Genomic DNA, 15,000 nt, shown 5'->3' with positions numbered 1-15,000 from the left:
CCAAGCCCAACTGGGCCCAGATATTATACATTGGGTTAGGGCTCTGCTTACCCGACCCAGATATTATACATTGGGTTAGGGTTCTGCTTACCCGACCCAAGCCCGACTGGGCCCAGATATTATACATTGGGTTAGGGCTCGGGTATCACTAAATTCATCACTAACATTTTGAAGCTCATTTGCTCGTGCTCTGCTGCTCAGTACAGTCAATCTTATCTGACTAAGATCATAGTGTGGTGTCAGAAGTGCTTCACAGAAAGAAGATTATTTCACAGAAAAGCATCATGTTCCTTGATTTTTAGAGTGATGAAATGTAGCTTCCAGCTCACTGCTCTCTCCTGCCTCTTCATTGAGGAGCTGTTGCTATGGATACTCACAGACTGAGAGCGCCATGAGCAGAGAGCACACAGAGCGAGCTGAGTGCAGGGAGCGAGTGGATTTACTCAAATATTTCGGGTTTTGGGCAGGGCCGGGCCTTAAAATTGGCAGAAGCAATCACGCCTGGGTAGGGCTTAATATTCACGGCTCTAGTGTGCGTGTGTGTGTGTATGTGTGTGTGTGTGTGTGTGTGTGTGTGTGTCCCACTTACCTGCTGGTTCTCGTCATATGTCTCTCCCTCCTGCTGATCTCCCTGTGGCTCTCCTTCCATGGCCTCCTGCCCATACTCCTCAGGCTGTGGACACACACACACACACACACACACACACACACACATACACATATACACACACACACACACACACACACACACACACACACACACACACAGAGACAATTGTAAAACAAAACGAACACACGTCCTATTTCACCACCACACTACTTTTCATTTTACAAACAAGGAAATAGATAAATAGTAAACTGTTAGGGAGAGATAGTCCAGTACAGGAGGCAGGAAACACAGTGTAAGTGCTTTGGACTCCTGATGATAATGGGATAATATGGACTACAAAGGGAAGCACATCCGAGAGCTGCTTAGTGACACGAGCCTGCCAGACGAGATAAACTACTTCTATGCTCGTTTCGAGGCAAGCAACACTGAAGCATGCATGAGAGCATCAGCTGTTCCGGACGACTGTGTGATCGCACTCTCCATAGGTCGATGTGAGTAAGACCTTTACTTAGGTCGACATTCACAAGGCCTCAGGGTCAGACGGATTACCAGGACGTGTACTCCGAGCATGCGCTGACCAACTGGCAAGTGTCTTCACTGACATGTTCAAGCTCTCCCTGACCGAGTCTGTAATACCTACATGTTTTAAGCAGCAGACCATCATAGTCCCTAGAACACCTACAGTGAGGGAAACAAGTATTTGATCATGCTGATTTTGTACGTTTGCCCACTGACAAAGAAATGATCCGTCTGTAATTTAAATGGTAGGTTTATTTGAACAGTGAAAGACAGAATAACAACAAAAAAAATCTAGAAAAACGCATGTCTAAAATGTTATAAATTGATTTGCATTTTAATGAGGGGAATAAGTATTTGACCCCTCTGCAAAACATGACTTAGTTCTTGGTAGCAAAACCCTTGTTGGCAATCACAGAGGTCAGACGTTTCTTGTAGTTGGTCACCAGGTTTGCACACATTTCAGGAGGGATTTTGTCCCACTCCTCTTTGCAGATCTTCTCCAAGTCATTAAGGTTTTAAGGCTGGCATTTGGCAACTCGAACCTTCAGCTCCCTCCACAGATTTTCTATGGGATTAAGCCATGGTGGGTGTCTTGTCCAAAAGCCATGTTTCAGAACTAGGCAGATCATATTACAGTTATGAGAGTCCCGTTGACAGCAAATCCACAATCAGAGATCATACATCTCATTATCAAGAGACTATACATCGGCCAATAGAACGGAGGGAGGAGGTGGCTTCCCCTCTTCTACCTTTTTCCCCCCCAGACCGTTTCCTGTTGGATAGCCCAAAACATTGGGTCGGAATTACACAAAGAGACCAGAACTCGGTTGAACTCGGTTAAACTCGGTTGAAGTTGAATTCGGAATTGAAGTTAGTAACTGCCGATCTGATGTTCAAAAGTTCTTGTCGATCATAAAAAAATTATAAGGGGATACATTTAATGCAAGAAAAGATAAACGCCAAAATAGCAAAGTTGGGTCAGAGCTTGTAAGACAGCAGACATACAGTACCACAGAGTTGGGTCAGAGCTTGTAAGACAGCAGACATACAGTACCACAGAGTTGGGTCAGAGCTTGTAAGACAGCAGACATACAGTACCACAGAGTTGGGTCAGAGCTTGTAAGACAGCAGACATACAGTACCACAGAGTTGGGTCAGAGCTTGTAAGACAGCAGACATACAGTAACACAGAGTTGGGTCAGAGCTTGCAAGACAGCAGACATACAGTACCACAGAGTTGGGTCAGAGCTTGTAAGACAGCAGACATACAGTACCACAGAAATGGGTCAGAGCTTGCAAGACAGCAGACATACAGTACCACACCATTGCTAATAGATCATATCGTTCAAGAGAAAATTGCCAAATTAATGAAAAAAGAACAATGAGATTATTTTTAATTCACTCCATTTGACTTAATGGACCCTAGACTCTATGGGGGTGTTAATAATGGACCCTAGACTCTATGGGGGTGTTAATGAAGCCTAGACTCTATGGGGGTGTTAATAATGGACCCTAGACTCTATGGGGGTGTTAATAATGAACCCTAGACTCTATGGGGGTCTTAATGGACCCTAGACTCTATGGGGGGTGTTAATAATGAACCCTAGACTCTATGGGGTCTTAATGAACCCTAGACTCTATGGGGGTGTTAATGGACCCTAGACTCTATGGGGGTGTTAATGAACCCTAGACTCTATGGGGGTGTTAATGAACCCTAGACTCTATGGGGGTCTTAATGGACCCTAGATTCAATAGGGTTCTTAATGAACCCTAGACTCTATGGGGGTCTTAATGGACCCTAGACTCTATGGGGGTGTTAATGGACCCTAGATTCTATAGGGTTCTTAATGAACCCTAGACTCTATGGGGGGAATTCTGACCTGAGTTAATCGACCGTAAATTGAACTTTTCTCTCTGTGCGTATTCTGACCTTGAACTTGAGAATAGCATGGTGTTCATGCTGTTCAGCTGCTTTTTGTTGGGGTCGGAGATCAGATACATGAAGGTGTGTCTACAGATACGTCGTATTCAGACCATGACTTATTCCCTCATAATTCCACCACCTTTACACACCATGAAACCATGAATAAGATCTGACGATCCTGCTGAAACCATGAATAAGGTCTGACGACCCTGCTGAAACCATGAATAAGGTCTGACGACCCTGCTGAAACCATGAATAAGGACTGACGACCCTGCTGAAACCATGAATAAGGTCTGACGACCCTGCTGAAACCATGAATAAGGTCTGACGACCCTGCTGAAACCATGAATAAGGTCTGACGACCCTGCTGAAACCATGAATAAGGGCTGACGACCCTGCTGAAACCATGAATAAGGTCTAATGACCCTGCTGAAACCACAAATAAGGTCTAATGACCCTGCTGAAACCATGAATAAGGTATGACGACCCTGCTGAAACCATGAATAAGGGCTGACGACCCTGCTGAAACCATGAATAAGGGCTGATGACCCTGCTGAAACCACAAATAAGGTCTAATGACCCTGCTGAAACCATGAATAAGGTCTAATGACCCTGCTGAAACCATGAATAAGGACTGACGACCCTGCTGAAACCATGAATAAGGGCTGATGACCCTGCTGAAACCACGAATAAGGTCTGAACACCCTGCTGAAACCATGAATAAGGACTGACGACCCTGCTGAAACCATGAATAAGGTCTGACGACCCTGCTGAAACCATGAATAAGGTGTAACGACCCTGCTGAAACCATGAATAAGAGCTGACGACCCTGCTGAAACCATGAATAAGGTCTAACGACCCTGCTGAAACCATGAATAAGGGCTGACGACCCTGCTGAAACCATGAATAAGGTCTAACGACCCTGCTGAAACCATGAATAAGGTCTGACGACCCTGCTGAAACCATGAATAAGGACTGACGACCCTGCTGAAACCACTAATAAGGTCTGATGACCCTGCTGAAACCACGAATAAGGTCTGATGACCCTGCTGAAACCACGAATAAGGTCTGATGACCCTGCTGAAACCACGAATAAGGTCTGATGACCCTGCTGAAACCATGAATAAGGGCTGACGACCCTGCTGAAACCATGAATAAGGTCTAACGACCCTGCTGAAACCATGAATAAGGGCTGACGACCCTGCTGAAACCATGAATAAGGTCTAACGACCCTGCTGAAACCATGAATAAGGGCTGACGACCCTGCTGAAACCATGAATAAGGTCTAACAACCCTGCTGAAACCATGAATAAGGTCTGACAACCCTGCTGAAACCATGAATAAGGTCTAACGACCCTGCTGAAATCATGAATAAGGACTGACGACCCTGCTGAAACCATGAATAAGGGCTGATGACCCTGCTGAAACCACGAATAAGGTCTGATGACCCTGTTGAAACCATGAATAAGGGCTGACGACCCTGCTGAAACCATGAATAAGGTCTAACGACCCTGCTGAAACCATGAATAAGGTCTAACTACCCTGCTGAAACCATGAATAAGGGCTGACGACCCTGCTGAAACCATGAATAAGGTCTAACGACCCTGCTGAAACCATGAATAAGGTCTAACGACCCTGCTGAAACCATGAATAAGGGCTGACGACCCTGCTGAAACCATGAATGAGGTCTAACGACCCTGCTGAAACCATGAATAAGGGCTGACGACCTTGCTGAAACCATTAATAAGGTCTAACGACCTTGCCGATTCCAAGTGGAACAACATCTACTTTATTTTTCCTGATAGAAATAACATCCTTCTCCATACACTGTCATTTAGAACTATTGATTAGAGCTATTGATTAGAGCTATTGATTAGATATATTGATTAGAGCTATTGATTACAGCTATTGATTAGAGCTATTGATTAGAGCTTTTGATTAAAGCTATTGATTAAAGCTATTGATTAGAGCTATTGATTAGAGCTATTGATTAGAGCTATTGATTAGAGCTATTGATTAGAGCTATTGATTAAAGCTATTGATTAGAGCTATTGATTAGAGCTATTGATTAGAGCTGGGTGAATGAGGAAGCTGTTTGGATAAGGGCATTGTAAATATAAAGGAACATCAATCTAGAATCTCACCTTATGATAACAGCATGCTATTCACCAGCTATTCGTACTGTAATACCACAGGGGCTGGAGATATTCTAAAGTGATATAGGGGCTGGTGATAGTCTATAGTGATATAGGGGCTGGTGATAGTCTATAGTGATATAGGGGCTGGTGAGTGTGTCTGAGTGTGTGTGAGTGTGTGTGTGTGTGTGTGTGTGTGTGTGTGTGTGTGTGTGTGTGTGTGTGTGTGTGTGTGTGTGTGTTAGTCGTACGTTCATGTCAGATGGGAACTCGTCCTTCTTCCCCAGGCCGGTGGCTGCAGCGATATTCCCCATGGCTCCACCAGCAAGGTCCTTCGCTGCATCATCACACACACACATTAACATACACACATTAACACACACACACACATCATCACACACACACATTAAAACACACACACACATCATCACACACACACATTAACATACACACATTAACACACACACACACATCATCACACACACACACATTAACACACACACATTAACACACACACACACATCATCACACACACACATTAACACACACACCATCACACAAACACATTATTAACACACACACATTAAAGCACATACACTGATGTTGTTGTTCTCTAGTACACTAGCCTCTAAGATGTTATATCTTTACCAGTCTAATCCTGCTTGGTTTGTTGTCCTAGTTGGACTCGAAGGCATTTTAAACTGTATCTTTACCAGTCTAATCCTGTTTGGTTTGTGCACCAGAAGCAGGTCAAACTTGTTTTCTGATCCAGGCTAACTTTATTGAAACTTGGAAGAGACTAAGTATCTTGTGATACTGTACCACTGATGTCAATGTCTGAACTAGAGACTTAACAGTACACTCACCTGAACCAACACCATCTTTGGCCTTGGTGCCTGAAAAGAGAGAAAAATAGAAAGTTACTTATGTTACTTCATTAAAATATCCCTCCATTATCACACAGTGTGTCTTTACTACATTAAAATGCTACATTACCCCACCATTATTAAACACGTTTTACTACCTTCCAATCCTACATTACCATACATAAATGAGGCATTATCACGCTCAATAGAGTTACCAGCATATTCCTCTTTACTACACAGACAGTAAATGAGGCATTACCGTATAAACAAACCTCTAATGCCTTACTAGACAGAGAGTAAATGAGGCATTACCGTATAAACAAACCTCTAATGCCTTACTACACAGACAGTAAATGAGGCATTACCGTATAAACAAACCTCTAATGCCTTACTACACAGACAGTATATGAGGCATTACCGTATAAACAAACCTCTAATGCCTAACTAGACAGACAGTAAATGAGGCATTACCGTATAAACAAACCTCTAATGCCTTACTACACAGACAGTATATGAGGCATTACCGTATAAACAAACCTCTAATGCCTTACTACACAGACAGTAAATGAGAAATTACCATATAAACAAACCTCTAATGTCTTACTAGACAGACAGTAAATGAGGCATTACCATATAAACAAACCCCTAATGCCTTACTAGACAGACAGTAAATGAGGCATTACCGTATAAACAAACCTCTAATGCCTTACTACACAGACAGTAAATGATGCATTACCGTATAAACAAACCTCTAATGTCTTACTAGACAGACAGTAAATGAGGCATTACCATATAAACAAACCCCTAATGCCTTACTAGACAGACAGTAAATTAGGCATTACCATATAAACAAACCTCTAATGCCTTACTACACAGACAGTAAATGAGGCATTACCGTATAAACAAACCTGTAATGGCGTGCTAGACAGACAGACAGACAGACAGACCAGTCAGTCAGAGACCAGACAGACAGGTGAGTGACGGTACTCTAGTGACGAGGATGAGCTGAGCGAAGAGCACCCAGAGTCGTGATGTAGAGAGAGAGAGAGAGAGACAGAGTTTGGGTTAACTTCAGAGCTAGGAGCCATCAGAGCTAGGAGCCATCAGAGCTAGGTGCCATTAGAGCTAGGAGCCATCAGAGCTAGGAGCCGTCAGAGCTTGGAGCCATTAGAGCTAGGAGCCATCAGAGCTTGGAGCCATCAGAGCAAAGAGCCATCAGAGATAGGAGCCATCAGAGCTAGGAGCCATCAGAGCAAAGAGCCATCAGAGCTAGAAGCCATCAGAGCTAGGAGCCATCAGAGCAAAGAGCCATCAGAGCTAGGAGCCATCAGAGCTAGGAGCCATCAGAGCTAGGAGCCATCAGAGCTAGGAGCCATCAGAGCAAAGAGCCATAAGAGCTAGGAGCCATCAGAGTTTGGAGCCATCAGAGCTAGGAGCCATCAGAGCAAAGAGCCATCAGAGCTAGGAGCCATCAGAGCAAAGAGCCATCAGAGCTAGGAGCCATCAGAGCAAAGAGCCATCAGAGCTAGGAGCCATCAGAGCTAGGAGCCATCAGAGCTAGGAGCCATCAGAGCTAGGAGCCATCAGAGCAAGAAGCCATCAGAGCTAGGAGCCATCAGAGCTAGGAGCCATCAGAGCAAGGAGCCATCAGAGCTAGGAGCCATCAGAGCTAGGAGCCATCAGAGCTTGGAGCCATCAGAGCTAGGAGCCATCAGAGCTAGGAGACATCAGAGCTAGGAGCCATCAGAGCTAGGAGCCATCAGAGCAAAGAGCCATAAGAGCTAGGAGCCATCAGAGCAAAGAGCCATCAGAGCTAGGAGCCATCAGAGCAAAGAGCCATCAGAGCTAGGAGCCATCAGAGCTAGGAGCCATCAGAGCTAGAAGCCATCAGAGCAAAGAGCCATCAGAGCTAGAAGCCATCAGAGCTAGGAGCCATCAGAGCTAGGAGCCTTCAGAGCTAGGAGCCATCAGAGCTAGGAGCCATCAGAGCAAGAAGCCATCAGAGCTTGGAGCCATCAGAGCTAGGAGCCATCAGAGCAAATAGCCATCAGAGCTAGGAGCCATCAGAGCTAGGAGCCATTAGAGCTAGGAGCCATCAGAGCTAGGAGCCGTCAGAGCTTGGAGCCATCAGAGCTAGGAGCCATCAGAGCTTGGAGCCATCAGAGCTTGGAGCCATCAGAGCTAGGAGTCATCAGAGCTAGGAGACATCAGAGCAAAGAGACATCAGAGCTAGGAGCCATCAGAGCAAAGAGCCATCAGAGCTAGGAGCCATCAGAGCTAGGAGCCATCAGAGCTAGGAGCCATCAGAGCTAGGAGCCATCAAAGCAAAGAGCCATCAGAGCAAAGAGCCATCAGGGCTAGGAGCCATCAGAGCTAGGAGCCATCAGAGCAAAGAGCCATCAGAGCTAGGAGCCATCAGAGCAAGAAGCCATCAGAGCTTGGAGCCATCAGAGCTAGGAGCCATCAGAGCAAAGAGCCATCAGAGCTAGGAGCCATCAGAGCTAGGAGCCATTAGAGCTAGGAGCCATCAGAGCTAGGAGCCATCAGAGCTAGGAGCCATTAGAGCTAGGAGCCATCAGAGCTTGGAGCCATCAGAGCTTGGAGCCATCAGAGCTAGGAGTCATCAGAGCTAGGAGACATCAGAGCAAAGAGCCATCAGAGCTAGGAGCCATCAGAGAAAAGAGCCATCAGAGCTAGGAGCCATCAGAGCTTGGAGCCATCAGAGCTAGGAGCCATCAAAGCAAAGAGCCATCAGAGCAAAGAGCCATCAGGGCTAGGAGCCATCAGAGCTAGGAGCCATCAGAGCAAAGAGCCATCAGAGCTAGGAGCCATCAGAGCAAAGAGCCATAAGCTAGGAGCCATCAGAGTTTGGAGCCATCAGAGCTTTGAGCCATCAGAGCAAAGAGACATCAGAGCTAGGAGCCATCAGAGCTAGGAGCCATCAGAGCTAGGAGCCATCAGAGCTAGAAGCCATCAGAGCTAGGAGCCATCAGAGCTAGGAGCCATCAGAGCTAGGAGCCATCAGAGCTAGAAGCCATCAGAGCTAGGAGCCATCAGAGCTAGGAGCCATCAGAGCAAAGAGCCATCAGAGCTAGGAGCCATCAGAGCAAAGAGCCATAAGCTAGGAGCCATCAGAGTTTGGAGCCATCAGAGCTAGGAGCCATCAGAGCAAAGAGACATCAGAGCTAGGAGCCATCAGAGCTAGGAGCCATCAGAGCTAGGAGCCATCAGAGCAAAGAGCCATCAGAGCTAGGAGCCATCAGAGCTAGGAGCCATTAGAGCTAGGAGCCATCAGAGCTTGGAGCCATCAGAGCTTGGAGCCATCAGAGCTAGGAGTCATCAGAGCTAGGAGACAACAGAGCTAGGAGCCATCAGAGCTTGGAGCCATCAGAGCTTGGAGCCATCAGAGCTAGGAGTCATCAGAGCTAGGAGACATCAGAGCTAGGAGCCATCAGAGCTAGGAGCCATCAGAGCAAAGAGCCATCAGAGCTAGGAGCCATCAGAGCAAAGAGCCATCAGAGCTAGGAGCCATCAGAGCAAAGAGACATCATAGCTAGGAGCCATTGGAGCAAAGTGCCATCAGAGCTATGAGCCATCAGAGCTAGGAGCCATCAGAGCTAGGAGCCATCAGAGCTTGGAGCCATCAGAGCTAGGAGCCATCAAAGCAAAGAGCCATCAGAGCAAGGAGCCATCAGGGCTAGGAGCCATCAGAGCTAGGAGCCATCAGAGCAAAGAGCCATCAGAGCTAGGAGCCATCAGAGCAAGAAGCCATCAGAGCTTGGAGCCATAAGAGCTAGGAGCCATCAGAGCAAAGAGCCATCAGAGCTAGGAGCCATCAGAGCTAGGAGCCATTAGAGCTAGGAGCCATCAGAGCTAGGAGCCATCAGAGCTTGGAGCCATCAGAGCTAGGAGCCATCAGAGCTTGGAGCCATCAGAGCTTGGAGCCATCAGAGCTAGGAGTCATCAGAGCTAGGAGACATCAGAGCTAGGAGCCATCAGAGCTAGGAGCCATCAGAGCAAAGAGCCATAAGAGCTAGGAGCCATCAGAGTTTGGAGCCATCAGAGCTAGGAGCCATCAGAGCAAAGAGCCATCAGAGCTAGGAGCCATCAGAGCAAAGAGCCATCAGAGCTAGGAGCCATCAGAGCTAGGAGCCATCAGAGCTAGGAGCCATCAGAGCAAAGAGACATCAGAGCTAGAAGCCATCAGAGCTAGGAGCCATCAGAGCTAGGAGCCTTCAGAGCTAGGAGCCATCAGAGCTAGGAGCCATCAGAGCACGAAGCCATCAGAGCTTGGAGCCATCAGAGCTAGGAGCCATCAGAGCAAAGAGCCATCAGAGCTAGGAGCCATCAGAGCTAGGAGCCATTAGAGCTAGGAGCCATCAGAGCTAGGAGCCGTCAGAGCTTGGAGCCATCAGAGCTAGGAGCCATCAGAGCTTGGAGCCATCAGAGCTTGGAGCCATCAGAGCTAGGAGTCATCAGAGCTAGGAGACATCAGAGCAAAGAGCCATCAGAGCTAGGAGCCATCAGAGCAAAGAGCCATCAGAGCTAGGAGCCATCAGAGCTAGGAGCCATCAGAGCTAGGAGCCATCAGAGCTTGGAGCCATCAGAGCTAGGAGCCATCAAAGCAAAGAGCCATCAGAGCTAGGTGTCATCAGAGCAAAGAGCCATCAGGGCTAGGAGCCATCAGAGCTAGGAGCCATCAGAGCAAAGAGCCATCAGAGCTAGGAGTCATCAGAGCTAGGAGACATCAGAGCAAAGAGCCATCAGAGCTAGGAGCCATCAGAGCAAAGAGCCATCAGAGCTAGGAGCCATCAGAGCTAGGAGCCATCAGAGCAAGAAGCCATCAGAGCTTGGAGCCATCAGAGCTAGGAGCCATCAGAGCTAGGAGCCATTAGAGCTAGGAGCCATCAGAGCTAGGAGCCGTCAGAGCTTGGAGCCATCAGAGCTAGAAGCCATCAGAGCTTGGAGTCATCAGAGCTTGGAGCCATCAGAGCTAGGAGTCATCAGAGCTAGGAGACATCAGAGCAAAGAGCCATCAGAGCTAGGAGCCATCAGAGCTTGGAGCCATCAGAGCTAGGAGCCATCAGAGCTAGGAGCCATCAGAGCTAGGAGCCATCAGAGCTTGGAGCCATCAGAGCTAGGAGCCATCAAAGCAAAGAGCCATCAGAGCAAAGAGCCATCAGGGCTAGGAGCCATCAGAGCTAGGAGCCATCAGAGCAAAGAGCCATCAGGGGCTAGGAGCCATCAGAGCTAGGAGCCATCAGAGCAAAGAGCCATCAGAGCTAGGAGCCATCAGAGCAAAGAGCCATCAGAGCTAGGAGCCAGCAGAGCTAGGAGCCATCAGAGCAAAGAGCCATCAGAGCTAGGTGCCATCAGAGCAAGAAGCCATCAGAGCTTGGAGCCATCAGAGCTAGGAGCCATCAGAGCTAGGAGCCATCAGAGCTAGGAGCCATCAGAGCTTGGAGCCATCAGAGCTAGGAGCCATCAAAGCAAAGAGCCATCAGAGCAAAGAGCCATCAGGGCTAGGAGCCATCAGAGCTAGGAGCCATCAGAGCTTGGAGCCATCAGAGCTAGGTGCCATCAGAGCAAGAAGCCATCAGAGCTTGGAGCCATCAGAGCTAGGAGCCATCAGAGCAAAGAGCCATCAGAGCTAGGAGCCATCAGAGCTAGGAGCCATTAGAGCTAGGAGCCATCAGAGCTAGGAGCCGTCAGAGCTTGGAGCCATCAGAGCTAGGAGCCATCAGAGCTTGGAGCCATCAGAGCTTGGAGCCATCAGAGCTAGGAGTCATCAGAGCTAGGAGACATCAGAGCAAAGAGCCATCAGAGCTAGGAGCCATCAGAGCAAAGAGCCATCAGAGCTAGGAGCCATCAGAGCTAGGAGCCATCAGAGCAAGAAGCCATCAGAGCTTGGAGCCATCAGAGCTAGGAGCCATCAGAGCTAGGAGCCATTAGAGCTAGGAGCCATCAGAGCTAGGAGCCGTCAGAGCTTGGAGCCATCAGAGCTAGAAGCCATCAGAGCTTGGAGCCATCAGAGCTTGGAGCCATCAGAGCTAGGAGTCATCAGAGCTAGGAGACATCAGAGCAAAGAGCCATCAGAGCTAGGAGCCATCAGAGCTTGGAGCCATCAGAGCTAGGAGCCATCAGAGCTAGGAGCCATCAGAGCTAGGAGCCATCAGAGCTTGGAGCCATCAGAGCTAGGAGCCATCAAAGCAAAGAGCCATCAGAGCAAAGAGCCATCAGGGCTAGGAGCCATCAGAGCTAGGAGCCATCAGAGCAAAGAGCCATCAGAGCTAGGAGCCATCAGAGCAAAGAGCCATAAGCTAGGAGCCATCAGAGTTTGGAGCCATCAGAGCTAGGAGCCATCAGAGCAAAGAGACATCAGAGCTAGGAGCCATCAGAGCTAGGAGCCATCAGAGCTAGGAGCCATCAGAGCTAGAAGCCATCAGAGCTAGGAGCCATCAGAGCTAGAAGCCATCAGAGCTAGGAGCCATCAGAGCTAGAAGCCATCAGAGCTAGGAGCCATCAGAGCTAGGAGCCATCAGAGCTAGTAGCCATCAGAGCAAGAAGCCATCAGAGCTTGGAGCCATCAGAGCTAGGAGCCATCAGAGCAAAGAGCCATCAGAGCTAGGAGCCATCAGAGCTAGGAGCCATCAGAGCTAGGAGCCATCAGAGCAAAGAGACATCAGAGCTAGGAGCCATCAGAGCTAGGAGCCATCAGAGCAAAGAGCCATCAGAGCTAGGAGCCATAAGAGCAAAGAGCCATCAGAGCTAGAAGCCATCAGAGCTTGGAGCCATCAGAGCTAGGAGCCATCAAAGCAAAGAGCCATCAGAGCTAGGAGCCATCAGAGCTAGGAGCCATCAGAGCTAGGAGCCATCAGAGCAAAGAGCCATCAGAGCTAGGAGCCATCAGAGCTAGGAGCCATCAGAGCTAGGAGCCATCAGAGCAAAGAGCCATCAGAGCTAGGAGCCATCAGAGCAAAGAGCCATCAGAGCAAAGAGCCATCAGAGCAAAGAGCCATCAGAGCTAGGAGCCATCAGAGCAAAGAGCCATCAGAGCTAGGAGCCATCAGAGCAAAGAGCCATCAGAGCTAGGAGCCATCAGAGCTAGGAGCCATCAGAGCTAGGAGCCATCAGAGCAAAGAGCCATCAGAGCTAGGAGCCATCAGAGCAAAGAGCCATCAGAGCAAAGAGCCATCAGGGGCTAGGAGCCATCAGAGCTAGGAGCCATCAGAGCAAAGAGCCATCAGAGCTAGGAGCCATCAGAGCAAAGAGCCATCAGAGCTAGGAGCCAGCAGAGTTTGGAGCCATCAGAGCTAGGAGCCATCAGAGCAAAGAGCCATCAGAGCTAGGAGACATCAGAGCAAAGAGCCATCAGAGCTAGGAGCCATCAGAGCAAAGAGCCATCAGAGCTAGGAGCCATCAGAGCAAATAGCCATCAGAGCTAGAAGCCATCAGAGCTTGGAGCCATCAGAGCAAAGAGCCATCAGAGCAAAGAGCCATCAGAGCAAGGAGCCATCAGAGCAAAGAGCCATCAGAGCAAGGAGCCATCAGAGCAAAGAGCCATCAGAGCTAGGAGCCATCAGAGCAAAGAGCCATCAGAGCTAGGAGCCATCAGAGCAAAGAGACATCATAGCTAGGAGCCATTGGAGCAAAGTGCCATCAGAGCTATGAGCCATCAGAGGTAGGAGCCATCAGAGCTAGGAGCCATCTGGAGTAAGGTACAGTACATTCATTCTCATTCTAGAGGTAGAAAATTGAAGCATCTGAGCAGTCTGTTTTATCCATTCCTTCCACAATACATTATTTAGATGAATAATTCACTAATGTATGTGGAACTGTTCAAGAACGGTCCATATTTCTCTGGAGGGTGTTTACTAACATGGCTGCCATGGAACTACTGCATGTGATGTCATTTAGAATGCTCTTTGATTGGTTGAAAACCACAATGACCAAACAAACTCGTTGGCTCATGCCAAATGCCACATTATTCACTAAAAAATCCTATGGGTCCTATGGGCCCTGGTCAAAAGTAGTGCACTAAATAGGGAATAGGGAGCCAACCCTGGTCAAACGTAGTGCACTAAATAGGGAATAGGGTGCCATTTGGGATGAAAATATCTAGGGATAGACAGGCCTCATTCACTACAGGAACACCACAACCCCACCAGCTATCTGAAGGGTTGTAAAGACCTCTAGCTCTGATCAGTCTCCCCCATCAGCCTGTCTACTGCCCTGTCATATCTTCCCTTACTGTCACCTGTCTATCTGCTGATCTGTCATAACATCCATTACTGCCCCCTGTCTATCTGCTGATCTGTCAAAACATCCATTACTGCCCCCTGTCTATCTGTTGCCCCGTGAGAACATCCCTTACTGTCCTCTACTGCCCCCTGTCTATCTGTTGCCCCATGAGAACATCCCTGCCCTGTGAGAACATCCCTTACTGCCCCCTACTGCCCCCTGTCTATCTGTTGCCAGTGCGAACATCCCTTAATGCCCCCTGTCTATCTGTTGCCTCGTGAGAACATCCCCTACTGCCCCCTGTCTATCTGTTGCCCCGTGAGAACATCCCCTACTGCCCCCTGTCTATCTGTTGCCCCGTGAGAACATCCCCTACTGCCCCCTGTCTATCTGTTGCCCCGTGAGAACATCCCCTACTGCCCCCTGTCTATCTGCTGCCCCGTGAAAACATTCCTTACTGCCCCCTGTCTATCTGCTGCACGTGAGAACATCCCCTACTGCCCCCTGTCTATCTGCTGCCCCGTGAGAACATCCTCTACTGCCCCCTGTCTATCTGCTGAACTGTCATAACATCCATCACTACCCCCTGTCTATCTGTTGCCCCATGAGAACATCCCTGCCCCGTGAGAACATCCCTTACTGCCCCCTACTGCCCCCTGTCTATCTGTTGCCAGTGCGAACATCCCTTAATGCCCCCTGTCTATC

The 15,000-nt window shown here is 48.4% G+C and overlaps 1 protein-coding gene across 3 annotated transcripts in view; it reads right to left on the bottom strand.

The window, feature by feature from the left end:
• LOC139398595 (beta-synuclein-like) overlaps positions 1-15,000 on the bottom strand; it is a 38,744-nt gene that overhangs the window by 7,287 nt on the left and 16,457 nt on the right. For all 3 annotated transcript variants that reach the window (XM_071144524.1, XM_071144522.1, XM_071144523.1), the window contains exons 3-5: positions 6,055-6,084; positions 5,440-5,525; positions 590-673 (exon numbers count right to left, since the gene is read on the bottom strand). In XM_071144524.1, the coding sequence (XP_071000625.1) occupies positions 590-673; positions 5,440-5,525; positions 6,055-6,084 (200 nt within the window). The remainder of the gene's footprint in view (positions 1-589; positions 674-5,439; positions 5,526-6,054; positions 6,085-15,000) is intronic.

This window comes from Oncorhynchus clarkii, unplaced genomic scaffold (genome assembly GCF_045791955.1).
Source record: "Oncorhynchus clarkii lewisi isolate Uvic-CL-2024 unplaced genomic scaffold, UVic_Ocla_1.0 unplaced_contig_285_pilon_pilon, whole genome shotgun sequence".
NCBI lineage: Eukaryota > Metazoa > Chordata > Actinopteri > Salmoniformes > Salmonidae > Oncorhynchus > Oncorhynchus clarkii.
This window is presented reverse-complemented; position numbering and strand designations above follow the sequence as displayed.